This window comes from Eriocheir sinensis, chromosome 70 (assembly GCF_024679095.1).
Source record: "Eriocheir sinensis breed Jianghai 21 chromosome 70, ASM2467909v1, whole genome shotgun sequence".
Classification (NCBI taxonomy): Eukaryota; Metazoa; Arthropoda; class Malacostraca; order Decapoda; family Varunidae; genus Eriocheir; species Eriocheir sinensis.
Window position 1 is genome coordinate 2,153,440 of NC_066578.1, and position 26,417 is coordinate 2,179,856.

The following is a 26,417-nucleotide window of genomic DNA, read 5'->3' on the forward strand; positions in this document are numbered from 1 at the left end:
TTTTTCTCCAACCGTAACGGTATGCGTAACAGACAATTTCAACTTTTCTGGGTGTGCATCACATACACCCAAGGTCGGTTGTCTGTATCCACGACGTAAACAAACCAGTCGCCCTGCATCCACATGGCGCCGTTTGCCAAACTAAGGGCTGTTGTGGTTATGGACTTGTTGCTACAGCTAACTGGAAGGAAGAAGCCATTGTGGGTACGATCATTGCCTCAGAGACGAGAGGACAGGCGTGTTTACCCATTCCAACAACTCTCCCGGTTGGCTGTAGGGGAAACTGTGGTTGCTCCAACAGTTAGATGAAAATGCCCAGTTTGACACTGCCTTAGTCCACTTTGTACACTTGCAGAGGTAGCACAGCACGCTCCTGTCCGCATACATTTGTGCTCTAGTACATGATCTGTGTTTTCAGCACTATATTATTTATATATAATACTATATTATTTTATACTTATATTATTATTATACTATATCATTTATCATTGCTAGTTGTTATTAAAATTACTTTTATTCTGTAAAAAATCAAATGTAAAATTATCTTTGTTGATATTTTTGGGGATATGGGACACATAAATGGGAGACCCATTGGTTTAAACAGGGAAATTCGTTTTAGTTAATGAGTGTTTTGATTTGTGAGCAAATTTCCGGAACAAATTAAACTCGTAAACCGAGGTATGACGTATGCATATATGTATTCAGTAAATACACAAAATAAAATGCTTCCATCAAACATGCTGCATCCTCTTCCCTATTTTCCAAAAGACGATTAAAGACTCTCCTGAGCGAGGTAGCTAAACTAATTTGCTCTGCCACAGCTACAATAGAGTGCTGTCTCTCACCAAGAAGCTGCGATGAGCTGGGATTCAATTTCCAACCTTTTAATTGTGAGCCATTCACCACACCCACTGAGACACTCGACTCCCTTCCCAAATGCATTTATGAATATGCATCTAACATTTCTAAAAGTTCAGTCTGACTGACCACCTCACACCCTACACAGATAAAAGGAGAGCAGTTCTTCATTTCAAAAAGATTTATTTGGCCTCAAACAGCTCATGTAATGCCAGATGTATGACTTAAGTGTGAAGGAGATTCACTGCACAGCTGAATCATGATAAAGATTATGTGCACCATGAAGATCAAGTCATCCAGCTGGTGCTCAGTTACAGCCACAACTGCCCACTGTGTTGTGCCTCAGTCACCTGAAAACACGCTTGATCTCCCCGTGGCCCTTGGCAGGGAGGGGTTTTGGCCCCGGTGGCTTGACGCGCACACAAGTTCTGGCCACGCTGGCCTCAGGGGTGCGGCGCTGGCAGGGATCAATGTAGCAGGTCCTGGCATGGCGCAGCACCCGCGCCAGCAGGTCCAGGTCGCCCTCGCTTGGGCCCGCCAGGTAGTCGCAGTAGTAATCAGCACTGCCGGGAAGCTCTAGGCAGCAGTGCAAGTGGTCTGAGTGAATGGTGAACAAGCCGTTGATGCCCTCGCGCTTGACGTGAGCCCGCTCTGCCAGCGTCCCCGTCACATGCACGTCATCAATCCAGAAGTATGGCAACTTGAACGACTCCTTGATGATGGCACGAACGGCATCGGCAGTGATGGCGTACGCCCAGCCAGAGATGAAGGGCACGTAGAACTTGCCAGGGTAGTAGGTCTCGCTGACATACCATTTGCTGGCTTTGTCCCGCACCGCCCGTGCCCCCACCTGAAGGAGCCCCACAATTAGATTATGCCGCTCCTGATATCTACTCCACAGCCTGTTCCGGAACTGATACAAGTCAACAGCAATATCCCCATCCATCTTAATGACGAATTTTGCCTGGGGACAATAGCGGGCCGTCCACTGCAGGCCCATAACATGCTTGTAGGTCAGGTTGTGGTAATGCTCCTTAAAGTTGCCCTGCACAACATCGTGGTGCTCCTCGTTCTCTTCTTCAATGCTCCACTGCGGTGTCTTGCTGTACTGCGGCTGGTCATCCCACTCAGCGCGGGCCAGGAGGAACACCCTGCGCATGCCAAGCTCCTCCAGATCCTCAGAGGGCATAGTTTGGCGCATCACATCCCTCTCCCGTCGCTTGGCAGGGTGAGTGTGCACGATGACCACCAGGAACACACTGCCGGTGCCGCAGATGTTGTTGTTGATCACGTAGGAGAAGTGAGGCAGGTCAAGGAGTGACATGTGCGAGGGATACAGTGGACTGACGTTAAGGGGTGGTGGCGCACGCACTGAGGCCGCTGCCTGCAGGTCCTGCCACACACCCATGGCCAGCAACACAACCAGCACCACCCCGGACACCACCAGGGCCTTGCGGACCACCCACCACCCAAAGGGCTTGCCCATCGCTGGCCACTGACCTTCACTTTTGCAGCACAAGTAAAAATCATCTTTTAGCATTTTCTCCCTTTAGCCAAGGCACAGCACCAGACGGACACCAACACCACAGCCACACGCTACTGTCCCGTTGGCCAGTCACTGCATATTCACCTTGATTCACCCATTCACTTAACAGTAACATCAACCTCTGCCCCGAGGACATGATCTGTCGGCTGGTGTCCCCCGGGGCCTGGGGCAGAGCTCCCTCAAGGGGGCGCCTCGGCCCGGCTTATGTGCGGCGGCTGTAGGTGTTCAGTATTCAGCAGCACATGGGCCCGGCCGCTGCACACCACTCCTTGGCGCCCCTGGAAGACACACACCAGCACACGGGAGACATCAACACAGGAGACAGCGGCCAGGACACAACACGGGGCAGGCGGGCTGCTGTGCTGGCAGGGGAGGGAGACACACGGCTGTGGTCAGTGGTCACCGGGCCTCGCTGCAGCACACACCTCGACTGCAGGGGTTCAGGGGGAACAAGGGAACATGCAAGCACACGCGTGGCCCAGAATGTCAACCAGCCTCCACTTGGCGTTGAGGGCCGCGTCGCCGCCCGCCCGTCACCTGCGTTCCCAGACGTACGACAAATCAATCCAAAACACGACACTCAGATCAGCTTTATCAACGCCTAAAACGTCAGTGAGCAACGGTCTTTATGATAGGCATGACTGGATATTGTTTTTCCGTGTGGGTGCGACACCTTTAATTGGGTCAGGTATCGTGAAATACAATGCGCTGAGTGTGAGTCAGGTGACTGCTGCCACCTGCCCACCCTTGCTCTTGTTGTACAGGTGACCCGTTGGAGAGTCGTAACTCGTAACGCCTTAAGGTAAATTGACCCTTCTTTTGTACCGTGACCCTAAGAATACACTCATTAGAACTCGACCCTAAGATTACACTCATCAGAACTCGACTGATCTCCTTTTTGGCCCCTTGGAAATAGTTAACGTGGGAGGCGGAAACGTGTGAGAATAGCAACCTGAGACACTCCCCTTAAATTCCAAATCACTAGACCTCCACACCAACACAGCGTGTAACGATACACACGAACCCGCGACAAGCGAGACGGGAGAGCCACTCCTTAACAGTTAACCAGTCGGCCAAAGAGTTACCGCCCTTACTGGGTGTTATGGGAGGCTCACCCTCCCTCCCTAAAGGCTACTTCTCTCTCTCTCTCTCTCTCTCTCTCTCTCTCTCTCTCTCTCTCAAAATGACGCTCTCTGGGTCATCCTAGGAGCCCCGCCATGGACCCGCCTGACCAACCTTCGCCTGGAAAGTGGCTTCCCATCACTCCACCACCGCATCCTGGCCCGAACATCCACTGCAGTTGGGAAGTTCATGAAGCAGCAACCACACGGCACAGTCTCCACACAGCTGCTTCATGCCTTCCAGAGACCACCACAAGCCACTCCTGACGGGGACTGGATACACGATGCCGCCGACGCAGTCCGTCACTTGGAAGTGGAGAGGCTTAATTTTTGTCTGCAGTGGCTCAGACCTGCCACACCCTGCAGGGTGTGGCAGCCGGCAGGTCTGAGCCTCCCTACCATCTCAGCTCCTAGGGCCTCTCACCCCATCACCCTCCGCCAAGAGGCTTTAGTTTAGACTCGGGTTTGCCTGCTACGAGGAGCTATATAGGTGGCAAACAAGGATAGCCCACCTTGCCCCCACTGCTGGCAAGCCACCCGGAAACCTCTGCGGCACTACATCCTGGAGTGCCCCCTCACCACCCCATTGCATCCACCCGGCCCACAGCTCCATCCATCCTGACGACGACACGGCTCCCCAGACAGCAGCAGAGCGAGTGAGCCCTTCACCCTAGACTACACCCTGGCAGAGGTGGTGGCAGAATTCCCACCTCCTCGATAAACTCTGAAATCTGGCAACATCCTCTGACGGGCTCACCAGCCCGTGCCCTCCCCTAGGGAGGACAAATCAACAATTAAGTTGAACAACAACATATCTCTTTCTCTCTCTTAACATTATTTTCATTATAAGTTATCATGTTATGACATTTTCCACACCAGCCAGGAACTTTTGACATTTATCCTTGGCAGTTGGCAGCACGGCCTCCCCTGTCCACGCAGGGGCTTCGTGGTGCAGTGGTTAGCACACTTGACTCACAACCGAGTGAGCCGGGGTTCGATTCCCAGGCGGAGTGGAAAAATTAGGGCGGCTTTTCCGATACCCTACGCCCCTGTCCACCCAGCAGTGAATGGGTACCAGGTATTAATCGGGGGTTGTGTCCCGTCTCCTGGGGTCTGTTCCCTTCTCCTATAATTCCTTCCCCTTCTGTCTCTCTCCGGCATATGACCACAGATGTTGCGCCGACTAAACGAAACTTTCCAAACTTTCCCCTGTCCACGCAGGCAAAGGCGCCCACGAGTGCCAGCCAATCGATCACAGCTATAGCTAGGCCACAGCCACTGCCGGTGGAGTGTCGACCCATGATCTAGGTTTTGGAGCGTCCCATCCCTCCCCCTCAAGGAATACAAGCGGTACGTGTATAAACGCAGGCTAACATACACAAACTGATTCTCTGATTAATTATGTGCTAGTACTGCACATCATTTTTTTGCTCCCATATTATTCCGGTCATTTATGTTGAACTCCTCTGAACTGGGGATGTTTGCGCATTACTCATTTCTGATTGATTGATTGATATTATATATTGTTACAGATATACACTTTCTATGCATCGCCAATAACAAATACAATAACCTATTAAATCTATAATGTCTTGTGAGGTTTCAAAACCAAAAATTAATGTCGGACAAATAATTTTCCTTTGTTGTGTACGTTTGCAACAATAAACCGTCAATCATTGGTACGTAATGGCAAGGGTAAATTTGTCGTTGATGCCAGATAATCGTCGCACATGTGGCACACTGCACTGACTGCCCAGGCTCCAATTAGGCGCCACGTGACCACTTGCTGAATATTTGCCTCTCGAAGAACATCCGCGAACTTAAATTTTAAAGTGTCTCTAATTTAACACTAAGGACAGTGATTATTAACAAAGCAGCTGTGAAGTGCAAAACGTTTATCAGATCCGATAATAAATGAATAAAATTTGTGAGCGGATGCACTGCTGGTAACTGTGCATGAGTGTGTGTGTGTGTGTGTGTGTGTTACTGCCCGCCTGAGCTCCAGTCCAACGTTGCCAGATTGTCGTACTCAGCCTCCTATGTTTGCCTATTTCCGACCCCAAAACTGCCTCCTCGACCCCAATAATTGCCTTAATATATAGTTATCGTTAAAATGGTTAATTATTGGTGCTTTTGGCAATAGCTATGGCTCAGAAACCGGTAAATACGAGCCTCAGAGTACGATAATCTGGCAACGGTGAGCTCCACCCAGGCGGAGAATACGTGTAGTGTTCGTGTAGTGGACCAACCCAGCAGTTCGTCGGTACCAGTCCAGCCCATTCAGCCGCAGGTCTCACAACATGGAACGGCATCACCCGCGAGGCAACTGGCGCCACAGGGTAAGGTCCGGAACAGTTGTGCATGGCAGACAGACAGGGGGGAGGGGAAGAAGTACGAGGGAAAGATTTATTCGGGATGAAAATGTATTGTAGGACTTAACTAGGAAAAAATGTGACTGGAGAGAGAGAGAGAGAGAGAGTAGCGGATCCAGGGGGGGTGGCCACCTGGTCACGTGCCCCCAAAAAATAAAATATAATTTGTAATAACGGATTAATAATAAAGAATATTATTATTACCGTATTATTATTAACATTATTCTTAAAATACATAAATGAATGTTTATCTACTAGTTCGCGTTAACATGTTTTAAAGTGTTAAATGTTAAAAAGGAAGAGGAAACTATTATGTAATGTGTACGTCGCAACACACACACACACACACACACACACATACACGTATATATATATATATATATATATATATATATATATATATATATACATTGTGTGTGTGTGTGTGTGTGTGTGTGTTGTGACGTACACCTTACAGAATAAAGTTTCCTCTTCCTTTTTTTCTTTTTTTTTTTTTTTAGATATATCAGTGTTAGCCGTAACAAAATTTTCGATCAGATCACCGTTAGTTAGTTCACGGTGAATGTATAATTTTGCAAGCCCATCCAGTCTCTCCTCATCCATAGTTAGCCGTCTGTATGATTTAATATGTTTGTGTAGAAAAATTTTGTTCAGCTGTAGCAGATGAAATGAGCAAAGTGACATAAATAAGTAATAATTTCTTTGTAACAGGATAATTTTGTGAGCACTGTCCATATGTATTAAGTACAGTATTTGGCAAGGAGCTCTTAGGTACAGAATACCAACGTGATCTACACATTCTGGATTCAGTGACAATCATATAAATCATCCAGGCCCAGGACTGGATCATTTATTAAGAGGTAGTCTTTGTACATCAAAAGCGACCATCCGCAGGCCGCAGCTCTCTCAGCATCGCCCCCCCTAGTCCAGTACCCACCCGATACGCGTACTAGACATGTCAGCGAGGCGAAACTCACAGAGCGTGAATAAACTGTAGGGGTGGGCAGGTACCGGTACCAGTACCCGTACTAACGGTACCAGCTAAATGGTACGGTACTGGTACCAGATTGCTCGGATCCGGTACCAGTTGCTCGGATTTATTTATTGGATTTATTGATAATTCTTCATGTCCGATTTTGTTTTTAGGTTGCTAATAAATATTGTTATTGTTATTAGACTATGATCGAGTACATCCATAATAACTATACATGCTATTTTTTATCGAAAAAATAAATATTCACTTCATTCAGAGAGAGAGATCACCACTTAGTAAGTGGATATCTCGGTGATATGGGTAGTGGGTACTCGATCATAGTCTAATAACAATAACATTATATATTAGCGTTTTCTAAAGACTCATGGGACTCACTAACTTTTAACCCAAGACTTCGTTTTCTTTTTACTTGCCACTGTTAAATTCGTATGACTCGTTAACTTTTAGAGAGAGAGAGAGAGAGAGAGAGAGAGAGAGAGAGAGAGAGAGATCATATTTATCCAATAAAGCATTAACGAAAAAAGTTTGAATCCCTTGGCGAGAGTTTTTGGCTATAAAGAATTGCACGATGGATTATATAAGATGATTAAATATTGGAGGTGAGTAGGAGAGAGAGAGAGAGAGAGAGAGAGAGAGAGAGAGAGAGAGAATCATTTATCCAATAAAGCACGAACGAAAAAAGTTTGAATCCCTTGGCGAGAGTTTCTGGCTATAAAGAATTGCATGATGAATTATATAAGATGATTAAATATTGGAGGTGTAGCAGGCGAGAGAGAGAGAGAGAGAGAGAGAGAGAGAGAGAGAGAGAGAGAGAGAGATCACCACTTAGTGAGTGGATATCTCGGTGATATGGGTAGTGGGTACTCGATCATAGTCTAATAACAATAACAATATTTATTAGCAACCTAAAAAAGAAAAAGAATCGGACATGAAAAATTATCCAGTAACTCCAATAAATAAATCAAATAATGGAAACGGGAGCTGTGATGGAAACGGAAAGCAGGACAAAATGGTGGGAACTTGGGGAGACGGTCAGCGGGGCAGTGACTCAGCGTCTACACACAGGGCTCATACCACATGGAGGCGGGCGAGCACCGAGCGTCACTAAGATCCTAACGGTACCGGTACTAGCGGCAATGTGCAGTGCCGAGTGATCATTAAGCTTCCCGGAACCCAAGTGATCATGATGCTTCGCGGTACCAGTACCGATACCAGTTATCGATACCAGGTACCGGCGAGTGATCGCCGGTACCTGGTACCGATAACTGGTATCGGTACTGGTACCGCGAAGCATCATGATCACTTGGGTTCCGGGAAGCTTAATGATCACTCGGCACTGCGCATTGCCGCTAGTACCGGTACCGTTTGGATCTTAGTGACGCTCGGCGCTCGCCCGCCCGCCTCCATGTGGTATCACGCGGTATGGGCCCTGTGTGTAGACGCTGAGTCACTGCCCCGCTGACCGTCTCCCCAAGTTCCCACCATTTTGTCCTGCTTTCCGTTTCCATCACAGCTCCCGTTTCCATTATTTTATTATTTGATTTATTTATTGGAGTTACTGGATAATTCTTCATGTCCGATTCTTTTTCTTTTTTAGGTTGCTAATAAATATTTTTATTGTTATTAGACTATGATCGAGTACATCCATAATAACTATACATGCTATTTTTTTTCGAAAAAATAAATATTCACTTCATTCAGAGAGAGAGAGAGAGAGAGATTTACATAGATTTACATAGAAAATTAGACCACACAGACCCCATGGTACAGACTAGGTGGTCTGTCCTTAAACCTAAGTGATTTTACATTAATCAGAAGGCTCCTAAACGTTGCATTTCTACTTTAGTTGATATTAAGTTGAAGGAAGAGAGAGAGAGTTTTCTTTACAGGAAATTTGTTTGGGAATTTCATCAGAAGTCATTAAGAAAAAAAAACTCCGTTGGGTACCAGTACCGGTACCGGTACTAACGGTACTTGAGTTTTCGGTACCGGTACTACCGGTACTCAAATTAACGGTACTTGCCCATCCCTAATAAACTGTATTGTAGATACTTGTTCGGGGGAATATTTCACGTTTTTTTTTCTTTTTTTCTTTTTAGCTTTAAAACATGTTAACGCGAACTAGTAGATAAACATTCATTTATGCATTTTAAGAATAATGTTAATAATAATTCGGTAATAATAATATTCATTATCATTATTATTAATCCGTTATTACGAATTATAATATTTTTGGGGGGCACGTGACCAGGTGGCCACCCCCCCTGGATCCGCTACTCTCTCTCTCTCGCTCTCTCTCTCTCCAGTCACATTTTTTCCAAGTTAAGTCCTACAATACGTTTTCATCCTGAATAAATCTTTCCCTTGTACTTCTTCACTTTATATATATATATATATATATATATATATATATATATATATATATATATATATATATATATGTGTGTATGTGTGTGTGTGTGTGTGTGTGTGTAGAGTGTAGAGAGACTTGCACAAGGGTTTTCTCAGAACCACTGCCGCAGTGTTGCCAAATGGGAGTGACCAAAATGTGCTAGACTGGCGAACAAATGTAGTGCACCTATTTTGATTCTTATTTTTTTAGGAGCAGCGAGTAGCGGGTTCTTTTTTATTAGTTTCCTTTTTTTGTGTGGCCTTGAGCTGTCTCCTTTGTAAAAGAAAAAAAAAAAACTTTTGCTTGGAGCCTGTTTGCGATTGTGCTAACTGGCCTTGAGTCTGTTCGCTTGCTTTGTTGAGTAATGAATATACCAGTTGGCAACTCAGTGCAGGCGAGGCGGCGAAGAGATTACGTGAACAGGACATGTCTGTGTCCTGTCGTGGAGACGGAAAATTCCACCAAAAGTTGCTGGACCAAGATTTCTTTGTTTTATTCTACACGATGAAAAACATCTTGATAGTTATATATACGTCCCTTTCAATTTACATTGTTAGGATGATACAATAGGCATATATTTTGTTTTCTCTGTCTTTGAAAATCCTTTAAAAATCCAAGATTTACAGGATTTCGACAAAAAAAAAAAACGTCCAAGACCTCAAGACCTTTTCGAAATGTCTATTTAAATCTCTATATCTCTATCTGTATCTGTCTTTCCATCTATCTATGTCTACCTCTAACATGTGAAAAGCCACACGACCTCTGCGTGTAACGAAACACACAAGAAATTAATCCAGACAAGGAAAGGTTTTGCCGGCTCCGGGGATCGAACCCGCGATCAGCGGGTACTTAGCCAAAGAGGTACCCCACTCGCAGAGTGAGCTATGGGAGGCTCGCCCATCAGGCAAGCCGCTGCATTACACGGCTCCCTATTCCTATTTAGATTAATTTCTGTGTTGAGATTTCCCATTTTCTATGAACTCTTCGGAGAGCACGGGCCATCACTCTACCTGGTACCCACTCGAGGAGACACAACAGAATCACAGGAGAGGATGTCCACCGCCTTGCCACTAGCGAAACGCCAGAATTTGCTCTTTACTATGCTCCAACACGACTACCGCGTGTAACGAAATACACGAGAAATTGATCCGGACAAGGAAAGGTTTTGCCGGCGCCGGGGATCGAACCCGCGACCAGCGAGACGGAGGAGCCGCTCCTTAACCAGTCGGCCAAAGAGGTACCCCACTCGCAGAGTGAGTTATGGGAGGCTACCCCATCAGGCTAGTCGCTGCACTACACATGTTCTCCCTTGAGAAACGTCGCCTTCGAGGAAACCTGATCGAATGTTTTAAAATACTTAATGGATTCGCAAATGTGGACAAATCAAAATTGTTTATGATCGATGACACTTTGTGAACGAGGAATAATGGCACAAAACTTAAATGTAGGCAAGTAAATTCAGACTGCACCAAATTTATCTTCACCCACGTTGTAGTGCGAGAATGGAATAAGCTCCCACCTTCAGTGGTTCAGTGTAACACGAATGACTCCTTTAAAAACAACCTCGACCGACACTTCCTTCAACTTAATACTAGAGTTGAAAAGCAAATTTTGGAGCCATCTGATTGATGTAGAAACACTTGGGTTCAAGGACAGATCACCAACTCAGGACCATGGGGTCTGTGTGGTCTGATTTTCTATGTACATGACTTGTCAAGTGACCCGCGAAGTGCGAAAGTAAATTATTTTTCCACAGCCTCTCATCCTTATCAGACTAGATCCATACTCGGTCATCCCTATATACACTCACCTCTCAACGCCACCCTCCTTAACTTCAGTCACGAGGGTCCATCTCTTTATGTAAAAAGTTGTTGAATTGTTTTTATTAATCATTTCCTATAATCAGTCTATGTCTGAGGGCTGTCCTACGAGTTATAGTATACGGTCATACATCGGCTTACGATTTTAATTAGTTCCGGAATTTTTTTCGCACACCAAAACACGTAAACCAAAACAAATTTCCCCAATAATGTAAATCCCAATAATGTGTCCCATATCTCAAAAAATATTTATATAAAAATAGGTGGTAATCCTAACTGAGACTATTCCCATTGTTTTCCGCTTTGAGCACTCTCGTCTTGCGGCAAACAAAGGGAACTCACACTCACGTCTTCGACTTGTACAAAGAGACACGCCGAAAGTCGAAAGACCGACTTGGTCAGCTAGGCTGACGTCACCCAATAGAGTCGGTCTGTCGGCATCCTTCCCTCCCCTTCATGAGCCGTTGCCCGGCAAGGGCCTGTAGTCCCTCCTCGGTTGGACGTACGCGCTTGACCCTGACGGCCTCTATATAGCCCGTCCCCATCCTTGAGATGGCGACAAATTAAAAGAAAAAATAATAAATAAATAAATAAGACTTGTACGAACAGGATGCTCGTATACCAAGTCACCGCTCGTAAACCAAGTTTTTTGTGATTTTTTGTTCGTAAATCAAAACACTCGTAAACCGAGGTATGAATGTATATCTTAGACTGGTGGCAGCCTACTTTCTTGAATCATCCATAGTTAGCCAGGTGGTGGTATTACTCTAGCTGTTCATTGTTTTATTAGATACCCTGACGCCACACTGCTAACATTTTGGGTTGGGTAACAAAAAGCTGCTCGAGCACCACAAAAAGAGGTGAGCTGACAATTACGTCTGATTGTTTAAACGTCATATTAAAATACATTAAGTTGTGCGACTAGTTTGTTTTCTCAGTTCCATTTTTAGAACAGAGTTTCTTAAAAGTGCTGGATTTTCACAAAGCCAGCATTTGCAACCTCATTTATCCTGTGAAATAAGATAATCAACAAAGCCAACAAACCGCGCCTTGGAGAACAGGTCAGGAAAGACAAATCGGACACATTATTGGTGATGAAGACTGACCCGACGCCTTAAAAAGATCAGCGTTGTGGTAGGCAGGAGAGTGATCGCGGTTCATGGTGGAAAATCTTTGTTCTTGCAGGGCGACGATGACTCTGAGCGCGGACAAGAAGGGAGGCTGGTTCAAGGACGAGGACGAGGACGAGGACGGGGCAGAGCTGCAGAGCACGACCCCAGTGAGGATAAGTCTTGTTTTCCTATATTAGAGCATGCATGAAAGATGGAGAGGTTACTGAGGTTTATTACTATTCATGTGTTCGTGTATTCATATTTTCATTGATTCTCAGTACTAGCGGAAGATCCCGATGCAGACAGCTAAAGAAATAATGCACCCTACACCTGAAGGCCGCCGGGCAACCCTTGGTGGGATTGGTTGTACTTCTCTTTAGACACGGCTCACACTGAAGGCTTTAATCAGGTGTATTAAGAAAGCCATAATTCCCATGGAGTGTTGTTACATCATGGGCTGCCCTCCCTTGGGATATACCCACAATTAATATCCAGTAACTACCTCTTGAGAAAGCTCTGACTAGTGGGCCGGTGTAGCGGTCTGAGAGTAGGAGCGGTCCCAGCTGAAACGTACGGAAAATGTCGCCACAACCATCTGTTATTATTCAGCGTGTTTAACTCATTTCATCAGCAATTTGAATTTTTCGATCAAAAAAACTATTCAGTCCATTAAGAGACCGACTAAAATACAGATAATGAAAACCATAAAAATCTGTGCATCTCAACATCCTTAACCTTAACTGGTATTTTCTCAAACTAAGATGACAGTATTATACCTTGCTGCATACTATGAGGTGGTGGAGGTGCACCGAAGGGTTAACTTGAAAAACAGTTCCTACTGGAGAGGCAGCCTACAGAAGCACATATTCGGATATTGTATTGAGTAACCTTATAGTATTTAGAATAACCTTAGTGAACACTGGAGACTATGGGGCTGTTACTTTACCTTTCAAGACTGCTGCTATGGGAGATGGCGCTAGATGGAGCAGGGATCATTTTACTTCCCTTTCCTACTGGTTGTGGAGGAGACGATACACTGACACTAATATTCAATTCACTGCCTTTTCCAGACTGCTTCCCCGTGTTGAACGCCTCAAGGTACGAGAGGGAGGCCCCACTTCTGCCCCCGCCCACCGTGCTGGGGTCGTTCTCTGTGGACAAAGAAAAGAACATCATCTTCAACAACTCCATGATGCCCAAACTGTGCGAAATGTACATTCCGGACGGCGAATTCATGGAGGCAAGACACAAGAGTGGTAACGGGGTGTTCCCGGCGTGTTTTGAGGAGTGACCCGTGCTCGCAGCTCACCCTCTGATGGGACTCACTTCCCATCATTATCTCATCATTATCTCACACACTATTTCAAGTGTCACAAAACACACGAGTAATTGATCTTTTCGGGAGAATAATTCTTTTCCCACAAACATTCAGCCTGGGATTCGAACCCGAACCCCCGAGACAAGCTGCAGACACATAACCGTCGAGCCAAAGAGTCCTGTGGTCTCTATCCGCCTCCCAGGCCAAAACAATCCTGTCTTATAGACTGGTTGACGAATGGGTTGCTGGGGAAACACAGGGGAAGGTACACTCAAGAAAAAGTTCCCAAATGCTTTAAGCACTATGCATTCTGAGATCCACGGACGAAGAGTTGTGAGACTCCTCTCCCTGTGTAGAACGGGCAGTAGACCTGTGTACAAATGCTCTGTGTGAAGGAGTGCGGTGCCAATGGCTCAGTATTACATGCGCACTGGTAGCCTTGTCGCTTGATTTCGATGAAAATGTATCCGTTAAGTAACCGTTGTATAATCCTCGTCACAAGGATGTTTTTTCGTTTGTAGATTTACGTTATTCTGGTGCTAATTTAGAACCACCGAGTGAATAAAATTATTTTGTAACCCATTCTGCTTCAGGACTATCGGTCAGGTTGAATGCTGTGGCGGACGTCACAGTCCAATTCATATGAGGGAATGATAATTCCAGGTGGTAGTTTGAGTATAATTGCCAGTAAAATTATGCAAAATTAAATTATCTGCCAAAATAAATACGTAAACCACATACTGCTACAGCTTAGTTTAGTGTAAGATATATGAGGATGGGAGGTATTTATTTAATAATGAGTGTATGAACCACCTGCACCGATTTTACTGTTAAGTCTACTTCAAGGCGTGTCACTAGTGGTGTCAGTTTCTACATATCTGCTGGCCCACAGTGATACGGTAGAGATGGACACACCAATCCGCTGTGCTGTTCGGCGGTAACTGAGGCCTTCAGTGTGAGGATAATAATGACTTTGCGCCGGTCTTGTGAGGTCTCCACTGAGACTAATGTGAGCATGACTTACTTCGACCATGAAATCAACATGGGATTGAAACGCATCATAATTATACAGTAATGGATTCAGATGCGTCATCACAATCAGGGGTAGCAACCATTCCGAGGCTACTAGCCGCGATCGATTCATTTTCACATCCATTGTGCCCAGGTGTTCGAGAACTTTTTGTTGTGAGTGTACATGGGTTCTTACCACCACAGAGTCATGGGACAGTTGAATGGAGATGAGCCCCGAGGCAGAGTGCAGCTTACTGTATGCCTCCACCTCACCTTTAAAGTTCAATACTTACATCATAGTGCATACATCACTATTATAATATGATAATAATAATAATAATAATGATAATGGCAATAATAATAATGAACTGTAAGTTAAGGCACTGCAAGTTAACTTCAAGTTATGGCACTCATTATTTGCCATAAAACTCATTACTAAGTACGTAATTTTAAGAACTCATCACCCCACACATCCCTGTTGGTAAGACGAACATCTGTGCTACATAATTTCCATTTTTCAGGTGGATATAGACCTCAAAAAGGGCTGGGAGAGAGGCAATTACGGAACAGGAAGGTCAGGTGAAGGGATAGGGCGTCGCCTTCAATGGATTCTTCGGAACCAGGAAAAACTAAAAGCTGAAGACTCGCCTGACAGGTTAGTCGTCGCCTATTCAGCAGCACGTTTGATTTCATTGTGAGGCTTAACTGGAAAATGTATTCCTAAACATTAGTGGTCATTGGTCACATATTTTTCCCATGTCTGCATTAATGTTAATAAAGAAAAGAAAAGGAGAATTTAGTGATAACTCATTGTTTAATTTTGCCTCCCCACACGCTCCTCATGATGTGTCTTCAGACTGGCGGCTGATTTTGTGTGCTCAAATAGCATGCTCAAGAAATTCATGCTGGCCCCGTATGCACAACATCCTAAGAACTTCAATGCTCAGTGGAAGATTTATGCCAAATAGTGAGTAAATATGGTTAATCTAAACATGAATCAGCTACCAATACTACACAATATTATTACTGTACCAAAAACAAGATAAAGATGCGAGTATATCTAGATGAACAGAGTTAAGCAGACGACCAATCCATTACTAAGTATGCCTTAATTCCTGTAATCTTGTTTCATATCGCCTTTAAGCATAACACTCATCATCAATGATCCACTGCACTACTTCCCTTTCTTGATTCCTTTTGTGCTACTCAAGAAATCTATTGAACTACTGATATGCAGTTATCCATAACACATGTCTTTTGTTATTCCCGTTGCCAGTTTCAAGGGAACGATATACATGACAAAGGAAAATCTAGACCAGAAGAAACACAGCAAGGGAGTTCGCCAGGAGGAGGGGGCCAACCGGGAGGAGGGGGCCATCCAGGAGGGAGCCCGCTACGGGCATAGGTTTGAACAGTACATGACGGGAGGTACGGACAGCTTTGTAGCACTGGATGTTGCTATATTCTTGGCACCTGATGCCGCACCCAAAGAAATTTGCGCAAACTTAGCATTATGAGTAGGATGAATGAATTGAAAATCATATGGAAGTATGAAAATTACCTCGCAGCTGAGATGGAGTGAGGGAATTAGAAATCACAAAAGTACAAAAATAAAGTTGAAATATGAAAACAGTGCAATAAAGTGTAGAAATCCATTACTGGGGTAGGTTCATAAACTTGATTCATATAAAACAGAAGTAGGAATGACAAAACTGCTTCAGCCAGACAAACGAACTCACTTCATGCCTCCATCCCTTCTCAGGGGATCCCAATGGTGTCCTGGAAGGTGACTGCCAGTTCCAGTGTGTGCTGCAGCTGGACCTGAACGGGAAGTCGCTGCTCCTCTCCGCACACATCGATGCAGCAGACCCAACACGCCACCAAGAAGACTTCAGGGACATGAACAGCTTTGTGAGACTGAAAGCACGGAAGGACTCGACCAAACAACATGCTGATAATATCTATAGGAGGTAAACATACATTGGTTTTGCTGTGATTTCTCGGTCCATGATGGTAATACCTCGCTGCATTAAAGCTGTTTTCCACAATTAGGAGATTCAAAACTCAAATTAAAGCATCTCCATGTCTAAAGCTCATACGAGTATACCGTGTTCCACCTGGGAAGATACGGCATTGGCTATACACGCAGCGCCACACGCGGCCACCTGGAGAACTGTCAAAGAGGTGCTTTTCCTAGTGAAAGCGATTCTTTTTTTCTATTTCGGGATTCCGGAATGAGAGTTAATGTTTGGTGCCAACTGTCCAGACACGGCACCTGCCGGCCGCGGGAAAAAAACCCATTTTACCCATTGCTCGTAGGTTTTAAGGTTTGCGACTACGTACTTATGGTATTTATCAAGGGTATTTATGACCACTGAGTGACGAATGTACCCGGGTCGGTATCTACCTCATGAACAGCCCCACACTGGCTGAAGGCAACATGAGATGTTTCGTCGCCTGAATATTTCGCTCATGGCTGTGTTTTGCTTTCTAGCATCTGGTAAAATCGAATTTGATATTGAATGGGTTTTATATCTGAAGGAGTGGTTATTTCGACTTCTGGTCTTAAAATAAATGTTAACACACACTGCTGCTGTAGGCACGCCTGAGGATGCCATCCCTCGCCACAAGAGGCTACTGTTATATCGGGGAATTTTTTTATGGTAAGTTTCGTATCTCAGAAGGCTTATGCCACCTTGAAATTATTTTGGAAAGCGGTTAGCAAATGAAAGAATGCTTAATACATCTTATAAGCCTCATTTGACTAAATAAAGTAGCAACAGACTGGGGTCGACCACCCTTCAAATCAAATCCTAAGCCTTCCACAGCGATTGTTGTGTATCTTAGGCGTTTGAGCATAGCCTCTCCGCGGTTAATATGAAGAGAGGCGGACAAGCGTGAGGGATATACCTTTTGAGCATATGGCCCACGGTCTATTTCTCGTGAAGAGGTGACCGAAGCAGAACCTTTATTTATTAGCTTCCTTTTTGCAGCATTCCTGCCCCCCTTCCCCACCTCTTCTTCATGTATTCCCCAGTCCTATCCGTCCACCAAAACAATGGGCTCCCTATCATACTCTTGTAAGCCACTGGTATGTAGATATCATGCATATAGAGATGGGTGGAATGTATGGTGCAATGGCTGCTCAGTTTCGTGTCGCAATGTTTAGGTAAGGTCAGGCTGTTTTGGTGCGGAGACAGCGCGAGGAACCTTCTTGACCAACGGCACGTCACCCGAGCGCCACCAGTGAGACAGAACATTGTGACACAAAACTGAGCAGCAATAGCACCAAACATTCCATATATGCATGATGCCGACTTACCAGTGCCTTAGACCCTGTGTTCCTGTTTGACTCTCATGGATCCTCTTCACATTATTAGAATTCTGGATTCTTGAGACTTGTTCAAACCTGTTCAATGAATTAATTTGCTTTACTCACTCTACTACTTACTATACCTCTTGCTCTGATATCCATACTAAATCTGATTTACACCTCAATATTCCTTATGTCATCCTATCTTCAACCACATGCTCTCAAGTAACTCGTTTCAGCTACACATATCCTTGTTGGTTGAGAACTTTCTGGTGTTCAGAGGTATAGGTCAAGCTGGGCAGAATTCATCATTTTTCAGCCTGTCTTCTTCAGGAGGTGCCACAGAAGATTATCGCTCCATCTCTATCTGTTGCGTCCCTCCGTCACTCCACATTCTTGTATGTTCTCTTCTGTGTCGTCCATGAATCTCCTCCTTGACCTTCTCCTCCCTCGCAGCTCCATCCTCAGCATCCTCCTCCCAACATGTCCTGCATCTCTCTTTACCTGAATGTTACATTTCTACCTCTCAAGATTATCTTGATTTAACTCAATGGCCTGCACTGCCCTCTCCTTCCATGTTTCATTTATTGTCATAGACAAGGAAGCGTTGGCCTTGCATATTCATGCACAGAAAAGCAATGGCCTGCACTGCCCTCTCCTTCCATGTTTCATTTATTGTCATAGACAAGGAAACATTGGCTTTGCATATTCATGCACAGAAAAGCAATGGCAATCCTTATTCAGTAAAAGGTTTATTCAGCATGAAAACTAGCAGCAGTACAGCTATAACAATATAGCAAATATTATAACACCACGAGTTGAAAAATAAATATGGTTCACTAAACAATGTGAGAACGAAAAATGTATGCCACGCCAATTAGTTCCGTGCATTGCTTTTGTTGCAGGTATGTCCTAAACGAATGGTGGATTGAAAACAAGATAACAGGTGTCCCACGGCTTCTGGTAGGCAAAAGGAACGCAGATGAAGTGGTGTACACACTGCAGATGTTACAAACAGATGACATGCCTGATTTGGCTCAGGTGAGGTTACAACATTTCTTTGAGCTTTTTTTGTTTTAGAAAGGTCAGCACATTACCAGGCAAGATTAGTTGACTGAGAATATAATTCAGTAGTGAAGTGCCTACATGATCCAGGATTGGTGTCAAGAATTATTTCACTTTAAATGACGGACTGTCTGAGTTTTCCATTTGTGAAGACAGTAGCAAAAACTTCAATTACCCTTTAAATATTAGCATTCAAAAAGTCCTGAGCGGAATTCTGACTTCTCGTTCTTTCTCCAGGGGATGTGGGAACCATCCGTATGCATCAATTTCTTGGACGAGTTCCTCAATTTTGTCAAAGAAAAGGTGGTCGCGGAACCTGACGTGGTTCATCGCTTTGAGAAGTCTGCCGAACTCCGTAAGATCCTCCACTCCAGCAGTCCTAACCTGGAAGACTTTTTACCCGACTGGTACAAAGAACAGCTCTTCGCCACATAAAACTGAGAGAGCAACTGAAGCGATGGTAGTAACTAAGGGTAACATACCAAATATCATGTCTCATATAGGCAGCCTTGAGAACGGTCATTCATTTTCCCTCGTATAGCCTACCAGTAAGTAAAACAACGAGAATGATCAACTACATTTTTATCAACAACAGTATCACTTATTGTACTGAAGTGTGATTGTTACAAGTCCCAGAGAAACACAGGTAATTTACGACAATTGAAAGAATAGCTCAAACTTCGTGGGCCCACAGACGTGATTGGTGGTGACGCCCGCTGGCTGGCAACTCTGAACATACCTCATTATGGCGGTGGGGGCGGGGAAGACGGTGGCTGAGTGGTTAACGTGCCGACGCCTCATCCTACGCGGGTTCATGTCCCACCCGGTACCACATGCTGGGATTTTTCAGTCACCGCCGAGTGGCCTAATACTACCCACATATTGTCCAGAAGACCACCTATCAACCCAGACTCTAAATTTCTCTCTAAAAGAGGTCAATAATGAGCTACTTGGAACAGTATGAGACAACCAAGATGGCGCCACTATAAAACATTTGCCTGAGCTACAACAGGCTGGGGCCGACTATCAGGACCCTCCAAGAAAGACCGGCGCCAAAGGTGGAATAAATGCATGACAATATCAATGCTTCTTTAGCAGTAACAAAATGGACACTTGTAAAAGTTCCAATCATTCCTATTGCAGCATATTGCATTGCATAAGGAAAATACCAAATATATTGATATTTTGATGTATGTCCTAAGGCAGTGGTTATTAACCTTTTTCATCGTCTTACCCCCTGAGACTCTCCAGGGCATTACCGTGACCCCTATGTTAAATATTGTAATGGTGAACTTTGAGTAAAGGTAAACAAAATTGAATAAAGATCCCGATTAATTGAAAATGTTACAAATAAAAAAACTGAAAAATGACAAATTCCCTTTTTTTTTTTTTTTTTTTCCGCCTATGGAGCCGGCAGGCTTGCATGGAGGGGACTGATGGTATGGCCCAGCCCGTTGTGGCGCAGGCAAATATTTTATAGTGGCACCATCTTGCATTGGCTCATGCTGCCCCCCCGGAGCTCATCTTGGATCCTAGAATCTAGTCCGAGTCCGGGTTGATAGGTGGTCTTCTGGACAGCATGTGGATAGTCTTAGGCCACTCGATGGTGACTGAAAAATCCCGGCTTGTGACACCGGGCGGGGCGCAAACTCGCGTCGTCCTAGATGCGGCGCCGTCACGCTATCCACTCAGCCACCGCCTCCTATACTAAAACAGTACAGACCATCAGGCTTTTTTCGCTTATAAACATTTATAAATTGGGCCAGATGATAGCCAATATAGCACAGTATCCATTAAAAACGCATCATTGATAAATGTAATTGTTCACGAGAGGTATATTAATTTCTCTTAAGAAAAAAAAGTCACCATAAAATTATAGCCTATTTTTTTTTAATGCAAAATAATAGCTTAGTATTCCTAAATGCAATATAATAGCTTAGTATTTCTAAATGCAAAATAATAGCCTAGTTTCCTAAATGCATAAAAGTAGTCAATTTCTTAAATGCAAAATAATAGCTTAGTATTCTTAAATGGGTTGATAAGTGGTCTTCAGGACAGCATGTGGGTAGTGTTAGGGCACTCGACGGTGGTCAGCGGTGGATTCAAAGCTGCGTCATCCAGAACTCTGCGGAATGCGGGACTGGTGTGGTGTTGTCTGCCATCCCGTTTCGTGAGACATCCCATCCTTAACTTCGCATCGTGGAACCCAATCTTTACCATCATAAAGTAATTAAGTGAAGCATCTAAGTGTAAAAAAGTACCAAGGAGGACCTAAAAAGCAATGCAAAGCGGAACAGGTCACAGGAAGAAGTGATGGTTGATATTCTAGTTATATACACATACGTCACCATTTGCTTTTACAATAATATAAATAAACTAGGGTGGGATAGATCCCGACAAGCTGTCGACGAAAGACACAGTACCGTGTCGAAATTCATGTATGTATTCAGGATGGGATGTCTCAGGACACGAGGATGTCTGACGACACTACACAGCAACCACCTCCACCACCGCTTAGCAGAGTAACTGTGGCAATTGATATTGTTGTTGTTGCCCTTCATGAACGAACAAAAGGTCTGTCACAACGACAACCTTATGAGACTTCTGTGCCCCCCAGATGGACTAGCCCATCCCAGTTATTTAGCGGGGATGGGATGAACTCTGGCTGTGCTGCGGCGACACGCCGTGTTCGGCATGAAGGGTAGGGTGGAGCACCCCAAGAGGTCTGTCACCACCGCCAGACAGAAAGAGCTTTGCCTGAGTGAGTGGATCTGTGTGGTGGGAGCGGTTCACGTGGCTGGGCCTTCTGTTGGCACATAGGTTTTGGCGTGTTATATACAAACATACATATTATATACATAGTAAAGTTTGTAATTAGTTCATAAGTATCAGTAATCGCTATCCAATATTTTCAGACAGCATTACAATTTACACTCCTTGTACTGTATTCCAGTTTTATTATATACATCAGCGAAATAAAACCATTTTATCATTATTATTCTTATTATCACTTATTATTATTATTATGTTGTTGTTGTTGTTGTTGTATTTTCTATAACAATGAAAATAATTAGTTAGTCTTCAGCACTACAATCACCACTATGCACGTTGGTTTATTCCATGTCAGTCATTATAATTATTATCCTATCTACCGCTCGCTGTGACATGGTATCAGGGTTAACGTTCGGTGCACTAACCATCCATTATATCCTAAAGCAAACAATCTACTGGTAATCTACTTGCTTAAAGTAAAGTTGGGGCATACGCTAGAGTTGTGCGTGGCTTGGTGCTCGTTGCGTGCAGACTTGGTAATACATACCGATGACCCAGGTGATAACCCGGATGTCACACTGGCCCTGTGTCCCGGGGTAATGGGCTCCCTACCACCACAGGCTCAAGGGCCAATGTTTTGGAGATGAGCACCGAGGCCACGCGCTGCTACAGCGTATGCCCCCAACTTTATCTTTACTTTACCAGGTTCAAGTACCACCCCAAGACGCTGACAATTTCAACCATCACTAAGTGGCGGAATAATAATAATAATAATAATTTATTATTATTATTATTATTATTATTATTATTATTATTATTATTATTATTATTATTATCTCCTTGATTCAAATTTCCACGTTGTTGCTTCGCTGTGGCCTGAGATGCCAGTGCTTAGCGCTTTCCAACGGTTGATGTCTCGCTATTACCAGTTGATGTGTTTTGTCTTAATATGCTTAACAGTTTGAATAATGTTTCACACTGTTCCCGTCATGACTTTCCTATATTAGTAATCTTTCGTTTTCGCTCAAACGTCGGAGAATTCCTCCCCTTCCTACCCTCCTCCACTACCCCTTCACTCCCCCATATCCTCCCTACCTTTCCTCCCTGGCTACTGCAACTGTTATTCAAGGTCGCACCACCCTTCCTTCCCTCCTTCCTTCCTTTAATCCCACCCCCCCCACTTCCTCCTCTCTCACATGACGCTGATCTTTCCTCTTCCCCTTGCTGCATTTGTAGCTGTTTGACTTATTGCTTTTATTTTGGGAAAATCTATTGTAAATTAAGCCATTTGTACTATTTTAAGCATGTTTCCTTTGTTTGGATAGCCAGGATAGGCACTTTTTATTTTTTTTTATTTTTATTTAATACCGCTACCGCAGTACCGCACCCGCACTACTCCGGAAAAAGTACCGCACTACCGCACCCGCACTACTGATTTTTCAGTCCGCGCCCACCTCTGGTGAATAGTGCAGCCTGGTGCAGTGGCACCTATTACCAAGGTCCCTCAGGCGGCAACGTCGCATGAGCCACGTTGCCAAGTGAAATGGAAGGTTTACAGAGTCGTTGTCTTTCCCTCAAATCCCAAGCCATTCATAGCACCATGCTGTCGTATTATATATATATATATATATATATATATATATATATATATATATATATATATATATATATATATATATATATATATATATATATATATATATATATATATTTATTTATTTATTTATTTATTTATTTATTTATTTATTTATTTATTTATTTATTTATTTTTTTTTTTTACGTTGTTGCCTATTGCGCCGGTAGGCATCTTCCCGGTGGGGCCTGATGGTCGGCCCAAGGCTTCTTCCAGGTGGGGCCTGATGGTCGGCCCAGGTCGGCCAAGCCCGTTCTGGCGCAGGCGAGTGTTTATAGTGGCGCCATCTTGCATTGGCTCATGCTGGCCCCCGGAACTCGTTCTTGATTCGCTTGGACGGCTTCCTCTAGAGTCCGGGTTGATGGGTGGTCTTCAGGACAGCATGTGGGTAGTTTTAAGCCACTCGGCGGTGACTGAAAAATCCGAGTGGTAGCGTGAGGATTCGAACCCGCGTCGTCCATCACGCGGCGAATGTGGGTCCAGTACGCTACCAGTTCGGCCACCGCCTGGTAGCGGTGTATATATATATATATATATATATATATATATATATATATATATATATATATATATATATATATATATATATATATATATATATATATATATATATATATATATATATATATATATATATATATATATATATATATATATATATATATATATATATATATATATATATATATATATATATATATATATATATATATATATATATATATATATATATATATATATATATATATATATATTTCATAAATAGATAACGTACAGACTAACAGTGAGCCAGATAGCCATGCGCAGGTCATCGCTAAATGTGTAAAAAAATGGGGGGTTCCCCGGGCCAAGCCACAGGGCTCAAGTTAGAGTCTATAGACTAGTATATCGTTGCAGATATATATACACTATGCATCGCCTATAACAAATACAATAACCAATTAAATCTAATGTCCTGCGAGGTTTCAAAACCAAAAATTAGTGTCGGACAAATATTTTTTCCTTTGTTGTGTACGTTTGCAACAATAAACCGTCAATCATTCGTATGATAATATAAAATGGTACGTAATGGCAGGGGTAAATTTGTCGTTGATGCCTGATAATCGTCGTACATCTGGCACACTGCAGGCTCGGATTAGTCAGCACCACTTGCTGATTATTTGCCTCTCGAAGAACATCCGGGAACTTAAATTTAAGTGTTTCTAATTTAACACTAAGGACAGTGATTATACAAAGCAGCCGTGAAGTGCAAAATGTTTATCAGATCCGCTAATACGTGAATAAAATTTGTGAGCGGATGCACTGCTGGTAACTGTGCATGAGAGTGTGTGTGTGTGTGTGTGTGTGTGTGTGATTCATAGTATAGCGTGAATATACTGCCTGAGCTCCACCCAAGCAGAGTATACGTGTAGTGTTCGTGTAGTGGACCAACCCAGCAGTTCGTCGTTATCAGTGCAGCCCATTCAGCCGCAGGTCTCACAACATGGAACGACATTACCCGCGAGACAACTGGCGCCACAGGGTAAGGTCCGGAGAATGATAATTGTCCTCATCAGCAACAGTTGTGCATGGGTAGTGTTTGTGATCGCCTCTCTGTGCAAGTAGTAACGTAACTTCCTGCATACGCAGAGGGATAGACGAGGTTCCATATACAGTCATGGCTCCCCTATCCATCTATGGAAGTGCCAGAAGGGGCTCGGATCAATCAAGTCGGTGCCACCTCGCCTGGTTTTGCTTTGCTGTACCCGATGAATGCTGCTTTGTGTTGCTCTAGGAATTAATCAAGAATAAAAACACCAGCTTGTGTGCAAACACGTCGCACCCATGACATAGGATGTATCAGTCGTTATCATGACTTATGGAATCGTTTTTAAGCGACATATCATCAGGAAGTTATTTTTTCCTCCCGATATTCACCATTACCGGACGATTATTGCAGATATGTATCCGGTGGAGCGGAAGACATTCTATACAGAACTTTTCCACTTTTGAATGTGTTTTGCATTAAGTGGACACTGACTCCATCATTCACTAGAGTACGGTAATAAGTGATTTTTATCGACACCCGAGCAGAGGTATACCGAAAGGCGTCTGATATAATGAATATGGTGAAGATGGGAGCATACAGTATAGCCGCGCGTGGCAACGGTGCTCATCTCCGTCGCACTGGCCCTGGAGGCTGTAGTGGGAGTTAGGAACTCTCTACCTCGGGAAACAGGGACAGTGTGAAGTGCGATAGTACCACTATTCACTTCCCCAAGGTTTCCACAAATACCCATTTATCGACCAGCTGAAATGCCAGAATTTTTACTCTTTTCTACACTCACACACGTCGTCTGCGTGTAACGAAACACACGAGAAATTAATCCAGACAAGGATAGGTTTGCCGGCGCCGGGGATCGAAACCGCGACCAGCGTAACGGGGGAGCTACTCCTTTACCAGTCGACCAAAGAGGTACCCCACCTGGCCAAGTGGGTTATGGGAGGCTTGCCCATCAGGCAAGTTGGCACTCCACAGCCCGGAAGAGAAGATGAACCGCTGGGTGGGCAGCACGTACGCCGACTGACCCGGCCGAGATTCGAACCCAGGCCCGCGGAGTCACACCTAGGCACGGTAACCACCGCTCCACGGAGGCGTGAATAAAGTCCATTTACAATAATTATTATTATATTATAAGTCGCGTAAAACGTTCTTGAATGCGGCGAAATATATAACACGAAAAAATGACGTGTGTGTGTGTGTGTGTGTGTATATATATATATATATATATATATATATATATATATATATATATATATATATATATATATATATATATATATATATATATATATATATATATATATATATATATATACATACATACATACATATATACATATATATATATATATATATATATATATATATATATATATATATATATATATATATATATATATATATATATATATATATATACATACATACATACATAACTACATACATACATATATATATATATATATATATATATATATATAGATATATATATATATATATATATATATATAGGGTGAGCGGTAGCCGAACTGGTAGCATTGGACCCA

The 26,417-nt window shown here is 43.7% G+C and overlaps 3 protein-coding genes and 1 long non-coding RNA gene across 5 annotated transcripts in view; 2 read left to right on the forward strand and 2 right to left on the reverse strand.

Moving 5' to 3' along the window:
* Positions 1-1,021: 1,021 nt before the first annotated feature.
* Positions 1,022-3,174, reverse strand: LOC126988713 (beta-1,3-galactosyltransferase 5-like). The gene has a single exon (XM_050847074.1). The coding sequence runs from the start codon at positions 2,396-2,398 to the stop codon at positions 1,205-1,207; it is 1,194 nt and encodes a 397-aa protein (XP_050703031.1). The 5' UTR covers positions 2,399-3,174; the 3' UTR covers positions 1,022-1,204.
* A 2,529-nt stretch (positions 3,175-5,703) lies between these two features.
* Positions 5,704-21,914, forward strand: LOC126988712 (decapping and exoribonuclease protein-like). Its single transcript, XM_050847073.1, has 9 exons — positions 5,704-5,864; positions 12,289-12,382; positions 13,286-13,455; positions 15,066-15,199; positions 15,401-15,511; positions 15,821-15,972; positions 16,307-16,514; positions 18,763-18,898; positions 19,160-21,914. Exons 1-9 carry the CDS (start codon positions 5,826-5,828, stop codon positions 19,355-19,357), a joined length of 1,242 nt encoding a protein of 413 aa, XP_050703030.1. The 5' UTR covers positions 5,704-5,825; the 3' UTR covers positions 19,358-21,914.
* Positions 12,389-26,417, reverse strand: part of LOC126988716 (uncharacterized) — a 91,893-nt gene continuing 77,864 nt past the window's right edge. Inside the window, exon 3 of the long non-coding RNA XR_007742480.1 lies at positions 12,389-13,161. This is a non-coding gene — a long non-coding RNA (uncharacterized LOC126988716). The remainder of the gene's footprint in view (positions 13,162-26,417) is intronic.
* The window catches only part of LOC126988711 (uncharacterized), a 51,020-nt gene continuing 49,283 nt past the window's right edge, over positions 24,681-26,417 (forward strand). The window contains exon 1 of one of the 2 annotated variants that reach the window (XM_050847071.1): positions 24,681-24,849. In XM_050847071.1, the coding sequence (XP_050703028.1) occupies positions 24,811-24,849 (39 nt within the window). In that variant the 5' untranslated portion in view covers positions 24,681-24,810. Of the gene's footprint in view, positions 24,850-24,988; positions 25,037-26,417 lie in introns of those variants that run through there. The other variant, XM_050847072.1, reaches the window with a different exon arrangement.